Source organism: Periplaneta americana, chromosome 1 (genome assembly GCF_040183065.1).
Source record: "Periplaneta americana isolate PAMFEO1 chromosome 1, P.americana_PAMFEO1_priV1, whole genome shotgun sequence".
Taxonomy (NCBI): Eukaryota; Metazoa; Arthropoda; class Insecta; order Blattodea; family Blattidae; genus Periplaneta; species Periplaneta americana.
The window spans coordinates 151,688,063-151,703,105 of record NC_091117.1 but is presented as its reverse complement, the minus strand read 5'-3'; the positions used below and the strand labels follow the sequence as shown (position 1 = coordinate 151,703,105).

Below are 15,043 nucleotides of genomic sequence, written 5' to 3'. Positions count from 1 at the left end.
GTGTTTACAAATATTAAACAATAATTTAAATGCATGTTTGTTTTTTTAAGGTTATACTAAGAGATTTACAAGCATCCGGTAGCCTCGGAATTGAAGTTAAAATGTTGCAAGCTCCCAACGGATAGACAGTTGTATAGATCTGGCGTACAGCATTTGAAACATATGTCATGCAATAAAGCAATGAGTATTACAATAACAGTTCAGCAAGAATAAGTTTAAATAATAAAAGGCTATAAAACACAAGTAGTCGTAAGAAAGTGTAAGAGTAAATGTTTTGAAATATTTAATTACTTCTCAAAATATAACTTTCCATAGATGTAATAAATTACAGAGTATATACGATTGTAGCAGAATCTGGTGTGTAAACGCCGTATCGTGGCCGCGTGACGCCGCATCCGCTGAAACAGCAGAACATAGCTGTGCGGTCAGCAGGATTCGAACAAACAACCATTGCTGGGCGGATCGTATCTTCCGCGCTTGCACGTGTAGTGGCGGTGCAGGTAGACCGTGTAGCAGATGTAGTAGCTGGTGCAGTCAAGAGGGTCTGGGAACACCCCAACCTGGTCGTCCGGACAGCTGAATTCGCCCTGTGCCGGCGTCTCTACCGGCGGGTCAGTCGGGGTGCAGTTCAAGATGGTGCACATGTTGGTCTCGATGTCGAAACTCCCGACACCGCTGAAGCAGGACCCTTGTGTGGCGTGCAGATTGGAATCGCAGCTGTAGAAGTTGTGGCAGTCTGTGGGATCTGCATATATTCCTTCCCCAGGACACTGGAACGTCTCATCTCCGCCGCTTAATGGCAATAGAGAGCCAAGTAAGCACTGAAATGTGAGAAACGATATCAGAATGTTATGAGTTTTCAAATTTTCAGAATAATTGCGTTGTTAGAAAACTGTAAGGTTTTTAATCTGTGTTTAAACATGTTTATTTTACATTTTAGAACTTTTTAGAAGTGTATAATTGAAGGCGTATCGCCGAAGAGCTGGATAGTTACGTTTTCTGGTCTATATAGAGCAGCCGTGGCGAAAATGTGACTCACGAGCACATTGTGGCTCGCAATGATAGCTATTTGCTTCCTACCTCCCACAACCCCCACCCTCTCACTCACTGGAGTCAAACTCCGTTCCATTTGTATTTGTCTCTGACCTGCGAGTGGCGTATCGTCACAATGTCTCTCTCGAAACCATGCACCTCTAAAAAAAAAACGAAAGTTTCAAGTAGGATGGGAGGACGCATTTTTTTGCTGCCAATATGAGGAGAATATTAAATGTATGATTTGTTCACAAGTATTACGAGGAAAACGGTTGTATAACCTAAAACGGCGTTATACTACATGTCACTGATGAAACATTAAAAGGTTGTATTATTATTATTATTATTATTATTATTATTATCATCATCATCATCATCATCAACATCATCATCATCATCATCATCATCATCATCTCTGTACGTCGATCCTTTTAGCAGATGTACGAATAATGCGGTTAGATCTTCAATTTAAAGTCACAGATTTACAATTTGATGTTAAATGAAAGCTAGATGCAAGGACTTGACAAATGTTGAACTTTTCAAATCTTTGCCAAAAAATAAATATCCAAAGCTTCGTTCTTTCGCTTGCTCTTTTGAAGTCATGTTCGCTACAACTTACGTTTGAGAATAATTATATTTTCAAGAATGAAAACAGTAAAAACCAAATTTAGATCACGACTGATAGACAAATATCTTCGTGATCAACTACGACTGGCAGTAAGTGACATAATTCCTGATTTTGAAACTCTGTCACAGAGACGTTCTGAAGACAGTTAATTTTATGTTGTGATAATTTGTCTTTTGTTTTATTGTTCATTTCTTTCTTCGTTACACGTATTAAACATTAGTTTGTAACCTTATACTGTATACAATTATATTTAAGTGCTTGACGTAAGGAGAATGAAAATCCGTTAATAAGTCAGACAGTTGCTTCACTTCCCCTTCGGGTGTCCGTCTCCCTCCATAAGTGCTATGCTCGTTGCAGGTTACACAGTGGCTCGGCGCACGATCGCATTTTCGCCGCGGCTAATATAGAGTATCCACCACCCACTGAATGAATATTGCACACTTTTATCACTGCGAATGTAGCACTGTAAACCAATTTTCAATACTTTTATCACAACTACAACACATTTCAATTCTTACTGTACTAAAATATATTACTAATTAACACCTTTAATATATAACAAGCAAGACATAAACTGAACTAATTAAATGTAATTATTATGAAAGACGCCATATTTTCTTCATGAAATTACGATCCACTTCCACTAGATGGCTACCGACACCAGCAGCAGGGCCAGCAATACATGCAAACGAAATTATACTAAATATGAGGAATGTTACTACAAGTGTTTAATATATGTGACAGGTTAGATTAGGTTTGATTAGGTGTGTAGTATTATGAGAGAGGTTATGTTAGGTTTCATTAGGTGTGTAGTATTATTACTATGTTGGAGACACTGAAACCCACTATTATCGAAATATGGCCGTATTCATCATTCACGCACGACGATTTTAGTATATAGACCTAAGTAAGGTACGCATTTAGGGCGAGTTGGGTGAGCTTACAGCTCTCCCAGTGATCACATAAATTTTTACTAATCAATACTATAAATCCAAGGCATTTTTAAGGTATTTTATCAAGTTCCTATAGTGGCTGGGACATAAGTAATAATCACCGAGTCTGATAATGTAACTCGAAGTAGTTCCGAAATGTCTAATAAATCAAATCTCAGCATAATGTTGAAAAATTTATTCATTATAACAATAGAAACAGCTGTTTGAAAATATAGCCTACGATTAAAGGGATTATTTACTTAGTCTTCTTTGTGAAGGATTTTTGTAATTCTCTCGAGAAGTTCTCTACTCAATTTTGAGATTTTACCTCTGATTGAAGTTCTGGCTGATACTTCTATTATCCTGCAGTACTCACTTGATAATACGTGTTAGAGAAGGAACAATTATTGTTTGTATACATTTGATATCTGATTAGTGAAATATGTTATTTTTTCTTCTGAAATGCTTTATCTGCGATATTATTCACTCACAAAAGTCTGCTTGTCCTTATAAATCTATTCCATTAATGGCCGTCACTCTTTGAAATTGTGTCTACATTCAGTATTCCACCCCCCTCCCGCTGCTTTGCTAATAAGTATAATAGGCTACAAAACACAGAGATAGCCATTCCTATGAGCAGTGACGTGCCGCTGTACCTTTGAAAAGTTGGTATATATCGCAAACCAGCTCTAATTTATGATTGCAGAGCAGCTACTACTCTAACATGAACATCACTGAAAGCCGGAATACACAACATAGGCGAGTTAAACCGTAAGTAGACAGTAGGGAAGGGGGTAGAAGACATAATTTCGTTGTATGATTAAAGAACAAGTCGGCATTAATGGAATCCAGTGTACAGTATCTTCTAAATCAGGCCTGCACAAGGTTTGCGCTCTCCGAGCCGGCTCACAGCTCATGAGTGGAATGCAGGTGTTAGCTGCGCTCTGTATAAGGGTGGACTGGAAGAAGGGGTGATCTCGCATAAAATGTACACAAGGTGTTCATGAAATGAATTCCCGTTCAATGTTTACAAAACTATCTTGCACTATTTTTAATTAATAAAGAAATATTTATTTTGCAGAAATAATATAAATTCTATAGCTACTTAAATGTACAATATCATTTTGTTATATTTTTATTTATCAGTACATGAAAATGAGGTTTTATGCTGTTGGCAGCTGAAAGGAACAGTAGCCTACTGATCGTAATGAAACCTCAGTTGCAGATGTTCGATGTCTGCCTTTATTAAAGTTGATTATAGAAAACAGTTGCTCACAAATATAAACGTTGAGCCAAACATAGCAATCATTTTCACAGCCAGCCTGTTAGTTGTGGATATTATTGCTAAAGTTTACTCTTGCAAAATTCAACCAGGCTAGTAGTATTATTCAAACGATCTTTAGCCCTTAGGTCACATTGAAGATCAATAAATTTGAGCTGTAAATCGTTAAATGTTATGTTCCGTCTTTTAGATTCCTCCATACTGTACTGTAGCAGTAGATAAGCAACATGAAACAGTTACTGAGAATAGGCCTACACACTGCACTCCACTAGATAACTGAGTGGGCGCTTCCCTCTCCTCTACCTATAGCAAGTCTATGTCATTCTGACGTATCTTCCTGTCCGTTTCGGCGAGCGGTAAACACCGCTCTTCCGCTCCGAAGGATGCGCGCGCGGTCGTTGAGCGCTGTTTGTGCAGGTCTGCTCTAAATAATCGCTTGTTAACATGCAAATGCACCCCATTTGAGTTTTGGATTAAACTGGAAGTTCGATAGAAAGTTTCTAACCTGAGTCCACGTATTTCAATCCCCTCTTTCACGCATTCTGGTCTTTGAGTATTATTTGAAAATACACTCTCCTTCTCAAAGAGATCATAAGAATTCTGCCTTCTACAGACATGATACACTAGCGTGAACTGAAAATACGTATTTGTCATGAAGCTATTCCACATGTAAAAATATAAAGAAATGGTAGTTTTCTTACCGTTATGAGAAGCAGCAAATGTTGTTCCATTGTAAAGTGTTGGTCTCCCGAACATAGATCTCATTTTATATGATCAGTACGCCCACCTGTAACCAACATCTGTACAAACACCTATGCAACGCTGTTACAAAAACAATTGAATCGTTTAAAATAGTTTAGTATATTTCTATTTGTAGAAGAATAGTTATGTCTATCAGGTTATGTACGCGTGGTACTGAACAGTATTCATAGCACATACGACATGTGGCTGTTAAAAATAGCAGTGTGCATATTTTCATAAATTAAATTTTTTCACAATTAAATATTTACATAATTCCACAAATCTTTGGATATATATTCACAAAGCAGAAGAGAAGCTGCAGTTAGATTTATTTTGAGATATTTTGTATAGTTTCAGATTAAGAATGGAACAAATTAAAAATTTAAAGAATTTAAATTTACAAAATTTACAGTTAGGTATAAATATTTCTGTAGATATTGAAATAAGAGACTTAGAATTAAAGCAGTGACATAATGATATGTACTGTATATCTAAAAAACCATACTACAGTGATGTCAAAGCAAGCACATTTTTCTGAACTTAACGTCGTGCGCGAGCAGCAAGCGCTAAGTATGGAATGAGGAAGGGTTGTGTATATGAATAAGCAACCTGTTGGTTGCACAAACTTCAAACGGAACGTGAAATTTTATGTCGTTATTTTTATATGGCTTCTTTCTGTTTAATATTATCTATATTGTCTGTAAAATAAAAGTACTAACACTGATTTCTTAATATTGCATTTTTGTTTTAAATCTTAAAAACATAATAGAGAGTTAAGAAGGAATATTCACTTAAATTCATAGTAGTATAATATTATACTGTATTAAGTGGATGAAACACATCATTCATAAAGAAAGTGATAATCCAAAGAAAGAGAATGAGTATGACATGATAAGTTGGAATTTATATTGATGGTATCTTTAGCCGTACAAAAGTAATCAAACTAATCAAAACAATATTACAGTACAAAGCAAAGTTACCTAGGTACTGTATCTATTTTAAGTGTAACTAATATTACATAACAAAACTCTGATCGCATTATGCTTTTAAGGTGATATTTGTGAGCAACTTCCTATCATCAGAATATTAAATTATTTTCTCGAAATCTGCTGAAGCTATAGAGTTGACATTTTTACAACAAATGGGCACGTATCTTTTGCTTATGATGTAACAGCAGTTGCTTTGTTAATTCATTTCCTTACAAACAATTTCCATCCGAATATTTTCAAAATTTTCAATACACTTTCTTCAGTAATACGTATATACGGTATATTAGATTTACGAAAACATGCTGTAAGGCTACTAAATAAATAGGCCTATACCTGAAAATTTCACTTTTCTATACGAAAAGTTGAGAAAATGTTTCTTTTGAATAAAATAATCAAACTATCAAAATAAGCATTAAAATTAAAACTTACGTTCTTATAATGCAATTATACTTCTCAGGCAAATCTAAAAATTAACATGGATACAGTTTTAATAAGTTCTCTTCCCTTTACCTATTGAATCAGTGCTGGCCATCCCTGAATATAGCTCGACCAAGCGGCATATACCACCTATTTCATCTGTCTCTTTCCTTTCCGCTGTAAAGCGCTCAGGCTCTCCTGGGCTCTAAAGAGCGCGCTTGCTCCTGTGGGCATCAATTGACATGCCAGTCATACTATAATGCAGGGATGTCGAACAGAGCTCCCGAGCTGTGAACTGCAGAGCCTTCACTCCTCCCTTACGGTGCAACGGTTGAACACAGGTAGCAGGCAGTCCGGCCGAATGATCGTAAACAAAAGCGAAACTGCAGCGGCTGGTACTTTGATAACTTCTGTACATCTTACCAATTGATTAGGAACTCAGTTTAGATTTGCACTTGATAAACTCTGATAAACAAAGAATGTAGTCTACATGAGGATGAATTATGATGATGATGATATTTTATCTACTGGGTCATTCCATGATTGTTGTTCGTTAGTGACGGAAATAAATCATAATAATAATGTTGTCAATATCATGTTTAAAATATCAACTTTGTATGTGTTGTAGCAGTGCAACTTCAAGTTCAGAAACGTAAACTATTTTGATGTACAAAATTAATTACTTTTAGCGTGACTTGAAATTTGTTCATAGTTTTGTTACAAATTAAAAAATATCTCCTCCTCCTCGAGTTCGATCCTTTAGCGAAATGACATCTACAGTACAAGATCTCCATGAACATTGAAATCTGAATCGACACTCCTTATGAATAAACTGTAGCTAGCTGCGCCGTATCTATCCGGTCGGTAATTTCACCAAGAACTATAGTGAGTAATAAGTGAAAGTTTTCATTCTTGCTATCAGTTGTTCCTCCAAGTTATCTCCCATTTATGATACGCGCTCTGCAAAAATATTACGAGACAAACATATAGATTTAAAATCGTTAACGTGTTCCGGACACATCGCTTTTGCAACAGCTATGAGACAGTCTTTCACAAATTCTCCGTCAGTAATTAGCTTTGAACCCGTTGCAATAATTTCACAAATTTTGTAGCTAGCACGAACCAAGCTTATTCTACTAACACCCGATGATGAAGAAGGTTTTCTGAATTCAATTTTGATTTTAATTCTTCTACAGGTTTTTCACGAGTGAAACCGGATAACTTTTCTGGTCCATAAGCTTCAGCATTACGTGTAGAATTAAAATGCCTTTTAATATTATGATGGCTAATGTACCCAAGTTCTTTTCTACATATTAAGCAATGCGCCTTTCCGTCCTTTAAGATAAATATTTATCTGTCCACTCACTATTGAATCGTCGTTCCATATCCATACCGGCCGCCAGAGTTGATAAACACACTGTGTACAGAACACTGCTACAGCGAGCTGACTGACTGTCGTTTCTGCTCAGCTACAGTAGGAAACAGTTTTAATCGTTTCACAATTGGAGAGCGTTATTCGACATCCCTGCTATAATAAGATTCAAGTCAGTATAATATAAAATATATATTATCATTTTCAAAATTGGCATATATAAGTATAGGCCTAGTATACCCTTTTTTTTTACATTGGAGATCTCCTTATTACAAGGTTCCAGGGACAAAAAACGTTCCCTAGTGATGACTTCAGTGCTCTTTACTCTTTAGCATGAGATCGAGTGATGCACTGTATTAAATTTATACTCCCCTATCATGTCTAGCATAAGACTGCAGGTAGGAGACGGGTAGGAAGGGAATGTAAGGTTTGAACGCGTGCTGTTGCTGGAACGAAATTGAAGCACAGCACGTAATAGAACGGGATGACATCGCTGCCTTAGGGTGAAGCACGTTTCTACATTTCGGTAACAGCTAAACATCCATTACTTAGTGATTTTTTAATAATTAAAGTATCAAAGTATTCTTAAACCGTAAACGTAACAGAAATGTTACGCAAAATAATTTGTTGCAATTGAGAATTCTAATGTAACAACGTTTATAAAATTCCATTTTTAAATGTGTGTAAAATATAATGGAATAAAACATTATCTTGTAACATAACTATTTATGCAAAATCTAAGCGTAAATGAACAAAATTGTAAAAAGCTTTTACATTCATACTTTGCAAAGGATTGTCTCTTAAAAGGATTGTCAGTAAACACTTTCCTCTCTGTACATAGAGGTCACCAAAAACCTATCGGCTACTCTGCGAATATTTTCATTACGGAATAGAATGAGCTAAGTATTTTAGATGAGGTGACTTGCGATGTGCAAATCTATAAAGAATGTAGTTTATTTACTGTCAATACAAGAGGCAGACAGTGTGATCCATTGTGGTCTTCCCTTATTGCATCACATTATATACGGACGTTGCATATTAAGTTAATGCTAACATCTGTACAAATACCTATGCAAGGTGTTCACGACAAGTGAGTAGTTGAAATGTTTGAGTGTATCTATTACTAATTATAGTCAGTGCTGTAGTTGGAAACAAATTTTAGTGGGTACTGTTAAAAGGTCCTTGGTCAGACAAGACTCTATATAGACTCGTACTGCACTTCTTTCCCAAAGTTACTTCATCATGCAGTCGGCTCTGCAGAACTTCTTCCAGATCGCAGCCACAATAATTGCATATAAGGCAAGAAATTTGACGCTGACATTGGTGGCCAAATACTTTTTACGAACAAAAGTCTAGGAATCCTTTTACTGGAAGAGTAGACCTATTCCTTTTCTTAGTGCAGGTATCATTCATTACAGTAACGCTCATTCACATTATTTAGTTGAAATTGGAATAGAATCTAGAATATGTAGGCCTAACTGGACTCAAGATTAATGAACGCACGAAAATTCCCTCCTCTAGCAATCTGCTAACATTACGCCTGAGCGAGTTTTAAAATTAGCGAATCAGTGCAGAGAATTCTTGAGGCGCCACATAAAATTAGTGTTATGCGAAGGCATCTACGCAAGTTTTGAAATTAGCGAATCAGTGTAGCAGATTTCTTGAGGCGCCATGCCATGAAGTTAGTGTTAATTACTTATAGAAATACCACGGCGTATGCAAGCTTTAAATTAATAAATCATAACTATTCCTGAAGTACCAAACCATGGTCCAACTATAGCACTGTTTATAGTATAAAACGAAAGCTATACAGTCCTACTGCAAACGTAGTTCAGAACACTACATATAGGCCTACAGTAGAGCATCGAATATCCGAAACAATTGGTGACGGGAGGTGTTCGGATAACCAATCATTTACGAAAACAAATTGTACCGGTGTCATAGGAGCAGTATGAAACAAAGAAACACTGATATTAAACACAAAACTGTACATACAGTATATATTTTGTAACACACGTCTTATAAAATAACACAGAAAACTGACTAGCCTAGTTTGACAAGTTCAAAACGGCCATTAAAGTAGCCCTACAGCAGGGGCGAATGCTAGTCACGAAAATTAGGCTTGCTCTTTTATTCATAGGGAAAGATGGGAGGATATAATAATTCATAATTAATAAAAATAATCAGACCCATATAAATAATTTATTTTACAATAATTATGAAATCATTATGAGTCATGGATCATATTCGCTTATCAGATGTAGAACTTCGATATAATATAACAAACATGCCCAACAAAACAGTTTATTTAGTTTTTTCGACCCTGCCAACCAATGCATATTGTTGTATTGAGCTGCACTGAACGAGCACACATATTCTCTATGTCTGTCTTCTCTTGAATAGTCCTTCGGGAAAATGGATTTAATAATAAGGTTTCAATGACACACAATTCCGAACTCATTGCAATACTTCAAATTAATGTTTAAGAATTAATAATATATGCAGTAGCTAACATATGCATTCCGCTCATACAATTACATTGCACTCGTAAATCACAGCACATTCCCGCTGTCAATACTGGTCTGTGTAACGTTAAATAGTCGTTGGTGTAGCTCTCGGACCAGAGCTTCAAACAACACATAACAGAAGCATGTGCGCCTAGGACGGACCAAGGAGGAAGGCACTTGCGCGCGCATCATATTCTCGCTATTTCTACGTCTTTTCTGTAGCTCCGAGAAACGAGCAAGCGTTGCGATGCTTGCGCTGTGCAACCTGCGGATGGTATTACGCCTATACAGTATTCTAAAAATCAAAATAAATTTTAATATACGTAATCCCATTTTGAGAAATACACATTCTACGAAAATATTGGGCTTGCGCAGCAAGCATAGCATGCCCTGAGAAATCGCCCCTGCCCTACAGTTTAGGAAAAGAAGTCCAAACTTTTATTTTGCTTCAGAGCTGAGACTCGTTTTTTTGCCGCTAAATCTCGCAAACAGCGCTAGCGAAACTTCTACATGGCGCGCGCGCAAATTCAAATTTGCCGATTGGAACGCTTTCGTTTAACTGATGTTTCGGTTGATCGATATTCGGATAATCAATACTCTATTGTGCAATATGGTTATCAGTTTTAAACTCTCTCGGTACTGAAATATTTATAAGTTTTATTTGGATTATTCTGTGAATTATCGCTGATGTGTTGTAGACGTTTCACCAGATGAGTATTATGACTTAGTATATATATTTGACAGGTTAAAAATATACAGTATTACTTGAAAATCTTTTTCAAATTTACAAAATATTCAACTCTTCCCTGGTGATGTAGTGATTACCATGTCTGTATTACTATTTATCAGAGTGAAGGTATCTGTACGATGAAAAACTACCGGATAACTGTTCTTTAATTGACTGATTTCTCTATATTCTTGAGAGATGTCTCTGCAGAATGTAATTTCTGCAGGATCTTGCAAATATGTGGCGGAGAAAATAGGAAGAATAATACAAAGTGGGGAGCAAAAGACCATAAAAAGACGCGCTTTTAAGGAATCTAAGATGGGTTTTACAATTGTTAGATTCAGTTCCAAAGTGGATACGACAGTGTGCTCGAATATTATTTTAATAAAATGACTTGTAAGATATAATTATTCAGAAAGAAATGTATCAGCGAGTTTGAAGAAATTCAAAGAAAGAACATCAAACAGAACTGCGCTAAGGAACTCATTCATACATCAAACGTATGGCACTAAGCTTACATTTATTTTTTACTCTAATCGTTTCAATAAATTAGAGGGTATCAATTAGTATTTTCTTTCACGATTCGTAAAGTTTAATAATATTGCAGTACTTGACCAAGAATTGGGTAGCTTAAAAGAAACGGACTGAGAACGCAACTAGCTACCAAAGGTACTCTCACACCTCACTATAGGCTACTGATCAGAAACTGAATGTACCGTAGTGGCAATAAAACCGGACCGACCCTTGTAGCTGATTTCAGAGTCACAGATTCAAATTTTGCTAGTCACAAAACACATCCATCTTGTATAATTAATTGTAACAATGAAATTTATTGCATTTGTTCGATTCTTACCGTTTTTGTTTCCGTCAGTGCCTCAAACTTACAGACGAAAAAACTTTGAGAGTTTTATTTTCATTTGGCATCAATATTACATTTCTACCTTTATTCGGCAAAGATAATTGCGTATTTTTTACATTAAATAGCAGTACATACCTCTGGCTTCACTATCCCTATTGAAATTACCACAGTTTGACACAATACACAGAACAGAATTCTTTTGTATCAGCTACAAGGGTCGGTCCGGTTTTTTTGCCACGACTGTACAGTCTTAGAAAAAAGTTTTGTCACACAGATACTTTGTAACTCCCAGAAAGGAGGCAGTGCGCATGATCACAGGACAAGCGACCTGGTTCACAAAAGGACTAGTTGAGGTAATAAAATTAGTTTTGTTTTGTTGTATGTCTGATCATGCGCACCGCCTTCTTTCTGGGACTCACAAAGTCTCTGTGCGACAAAAATCTTTTTTCTAAGACTGTACTTACCTTGTAGCGTGCTGTTGAACTGTAGTGCATACACTCCTAACATGTTTCTATTGGTTCGATGGCAAAACACTGGACTATATTTGATATATTTATTTATCTATCATATATATCTGTAAGACAAACCTGTTACAATTCTATATTATCCCAGATCTGCCTTACTTTACAATTTTAATCACCTATGCAAAGTCTCACAATTAAAAAATAAACAAAAACAAAACAAAAAGCACACACATACACACTACAAGATCAATTTAATACACATTGCTTTTAAGTTTCTCTTCCCATTTCATCTTCACTATAATTAAAAATTTGCCCAAGTTATTTAACTCTCTTATTAGTTATATTATATATTTTCTTATATGCTACATATCTATTCATATTCAAAAATTTATTATTTATCCACTTTTCCCTTGTATTGTCTGTTTCTTGACATTCTAATAATATATGGAACGCGTCTTCTCCCATGCCGCAAAGGGGGCAGATATCCTTCTCTATGGTACCCCTCCTGTTTTTCAGTTTCCATATTTCTTGTCTCCACCAAGCTAAGCCCATCCTCACTTCCCTATTATTTATTCTGACATGCTCTTCTTGTTCCCATGACGTTTTAATGTCCTTGTAGTTACTTAATGTTCTTAATTCGTTGAGATTTTGATATAATTCCTGTCTCATAGTTTCATACACCTCTCCTTTACGATTTTACAAATTACATTTAAATTCATTACTCCAGTTTCATCCCATAACCATTTTAGACCTAATCTACTCACCTTGCTCTTTAAATCTTCTAGCCAATTGGATTTCAAATTCGTGTCCCGAAGAAACTGCAAACACTTCTTTTCAATGGCACTATCCTCCTTCTCCATAATATGACCACATTGGACTATATAATTATGTCAATTGCTCTTAATAGTTATTGGATTTCAAAAGGAATAATACAAATTTAATTCAGATTGTGATTTCCATTTGTTAACAGTTTCCTGCGGCAGAGTATCCTGAAGACTCGTCGGAAGGTTCCCCAGTGTCCGCACGGATATGGTGTAAGTGAATGCAAGGTAAGACTACAGTCATGTTAACTGCGACACTTTTTGTAGTTAGGAAATAAATCTGAGGACTTGAAAGTAACAGAGTACCAAATTAACTGTGTGAAGTACAGAAGAAGTGAAAAAAACACGAATTTCTTATCATATTTGCATTAGAAGAACTGGAAAGTATCCATCTCTGGAACACTGATACAAAGAATCATGCCTTAAAGAAATCAGTACGACACCTACTCAATAATTTCTCACAGGTTCGATCAGCTTTAGAATGGAAGAAACATTAGAGTCGTCGAGGACTGCGAACAATCTGAGTTTGGTGAATTAAAAGGTTGCTTTCTACCACGTTTAACAACAGGCCAAGTGGCCTGGTACTGTTAAATTTTATGCCATCACTTTAAAGACCATTCTAGTCTTTTTCTTCTTCTTCTTCTTCTTCAGCAGAAATTGCTTTTGGGATTACTCCAATAAATACTACAATTTTATATGCTCCCCTGTTACCTCCACTTTCAGAGTGACGAAATAATTTTAATTCCTTTAGATCAGGCCTGCACAAACGGCGCTCATTGAGCGCGGCCGCTCCTTCGGAGCGTGAGAGTTGTCTATAGGTAAACGTTCACTACATCGTATGGCACTCGTCGGACGAATCGTACGGATCGAAAAAAGATGATCTTTACTGTAATTGTTATGTAACCGCGTTCACTTCATCGTATCGCACGCATCGGCTCTCGGTAAATCCGTCCACGTTTCTCGGATGAGCAATTTTTGCGATGCATGCGATCACGGGCTTCTTTAATAAAACAATTTTAATTGCTCATCTGTTACTATTATGTTGTGCCATGTTCAGTGTCGTGCCAAAATGGCAGACGGAAAACTTATTTCGCTTGTAGTAAATTTCGAAGAATTATATAATTTGAGCCACTCCCATTACAGTAATCAAGATGTTTCTTACATATGTACACTATGTAACCAATATCTCTTTCGTTTTTTCCTCTTCAATTAAGAAACATGAAACAATTACAATTTTTTATTCGCTAACACTCATGATTAATAGACCTAACCTCAAACTCCTCTGTTTTCGGCAATGTCAATATCGCACGTCATATGTTTTAAACAACTGACGAAATCCGATGAGGCGATGAGGTAGAGCCGTTACAGTGAACGCACGCCACTTAAAATATCCGTTGCGTGCGATTCGTCCGAGGAGTGCGATACGATGTAGTAAACGCTTACCTTAACAGCTCGCCGCAAAGGTACGTCGGAATGACGTTGGCCTGCTATAGGTAGAGGATAATCCACGTAGCTATCTGGTGCAGTGTGTATTATCAGTAGCTATTTCACTTTGCCTATATGCGGCTACATAATGGAGGAATCTAAAAGACGGAAAAGTGATCATCAGGCAAATTCTTTGAATATTGCATGGGAAAATGCTTATTTTTTCACAGCAGCTGGAGTCAATACTTAGCTGCCATAAAAGTTTGAAAGACAGAGGAAAAAATAATATAATTCGTCATTACTAAAGCTGGAATATCTAGAACGTTAGTCGTTAAGTTACGTGCACCCAAACTATAGCATAGCAAGTAGAGGGAGCAGGGAAGGTCAATGTACAGACTCTGTACGCTGTTCTACAGAGTAAACAACAGAGAATAAGGTGTACACTCACACGAAAAATAAACCGGAGCTCAGGTCACGTTATCATTACTGGATTGTGGAGTCGGTTGCAGTAAATACTACCATACGTTTTGATTACATCTACAATTTTTTTTATAATGTGTAGCAATATCGACTGCAGTATCCAGCCATGTCTATCTCATTACAATGGATTACGGCGATAGAGGGACTCCAGGAGCCATTTCTCTGAATTTCCTAACCCGACTTGGTGCCTTAAAAATATTTCTTTGACATTCGATATGAAACTATTCACATTACTGTAGCATGAGCAAACTTCTTCGGCCATTCGATGTAGCCCATGGGCTAGGATAACTTTCGGCGTCCACACCTGTGGAGTAACGGTCAGCGCGTCTGGTCGCGAAACCAGGTGGCCCGGGTTCGAATCCCGGTC

The 15,043-nt window shown here is 36.6% G+C and overlaps 1 protein-coding gene and 1 long non-coding RNA gene across 2 annotated transcripts in view; one reads left to right on the top strand and one right to left on the bottom strand.

The window, feature by feature from the left end:
* The window catches only part of LOC138709343 (uncharacterized), a 445,573-nt gene extending 432,572 nt beyond the window's left edge, over nt 1–13,001 (top strand). Inside the window, exon 3 of the long non-coding RNA XR_011334915.1 lies at nt 12,921–13,001. This is a non-coding gene — a long non-coding RNA (uncharacterized lncRNA). The remainder of the gene's footprint in view (nt 1–12,920) is intronic.
* LOC138702087 (uncharacterized) lies at nt 271–4,620 on the bottom strand. The gene is made up of 2 exons (XM_069829636.1): nt 4,576–4,620; nt 271–821 (listed from the first exon to the last, which is right to left on the bottom strand). The coding sequence occupies exons 1-2, from the start codon at nt 4,603–4,605 to the stop codon at nt 426–428; spliced, it is 426 nt and encodes a 141-aa protein (XP_069685737.1). The 5' UTR covers nt 4,606–4,620; the 3' UTR covers nt 271–425.
* Nucleotides 13,002–15,043: the final 2,042 nt, after the last annotated feature.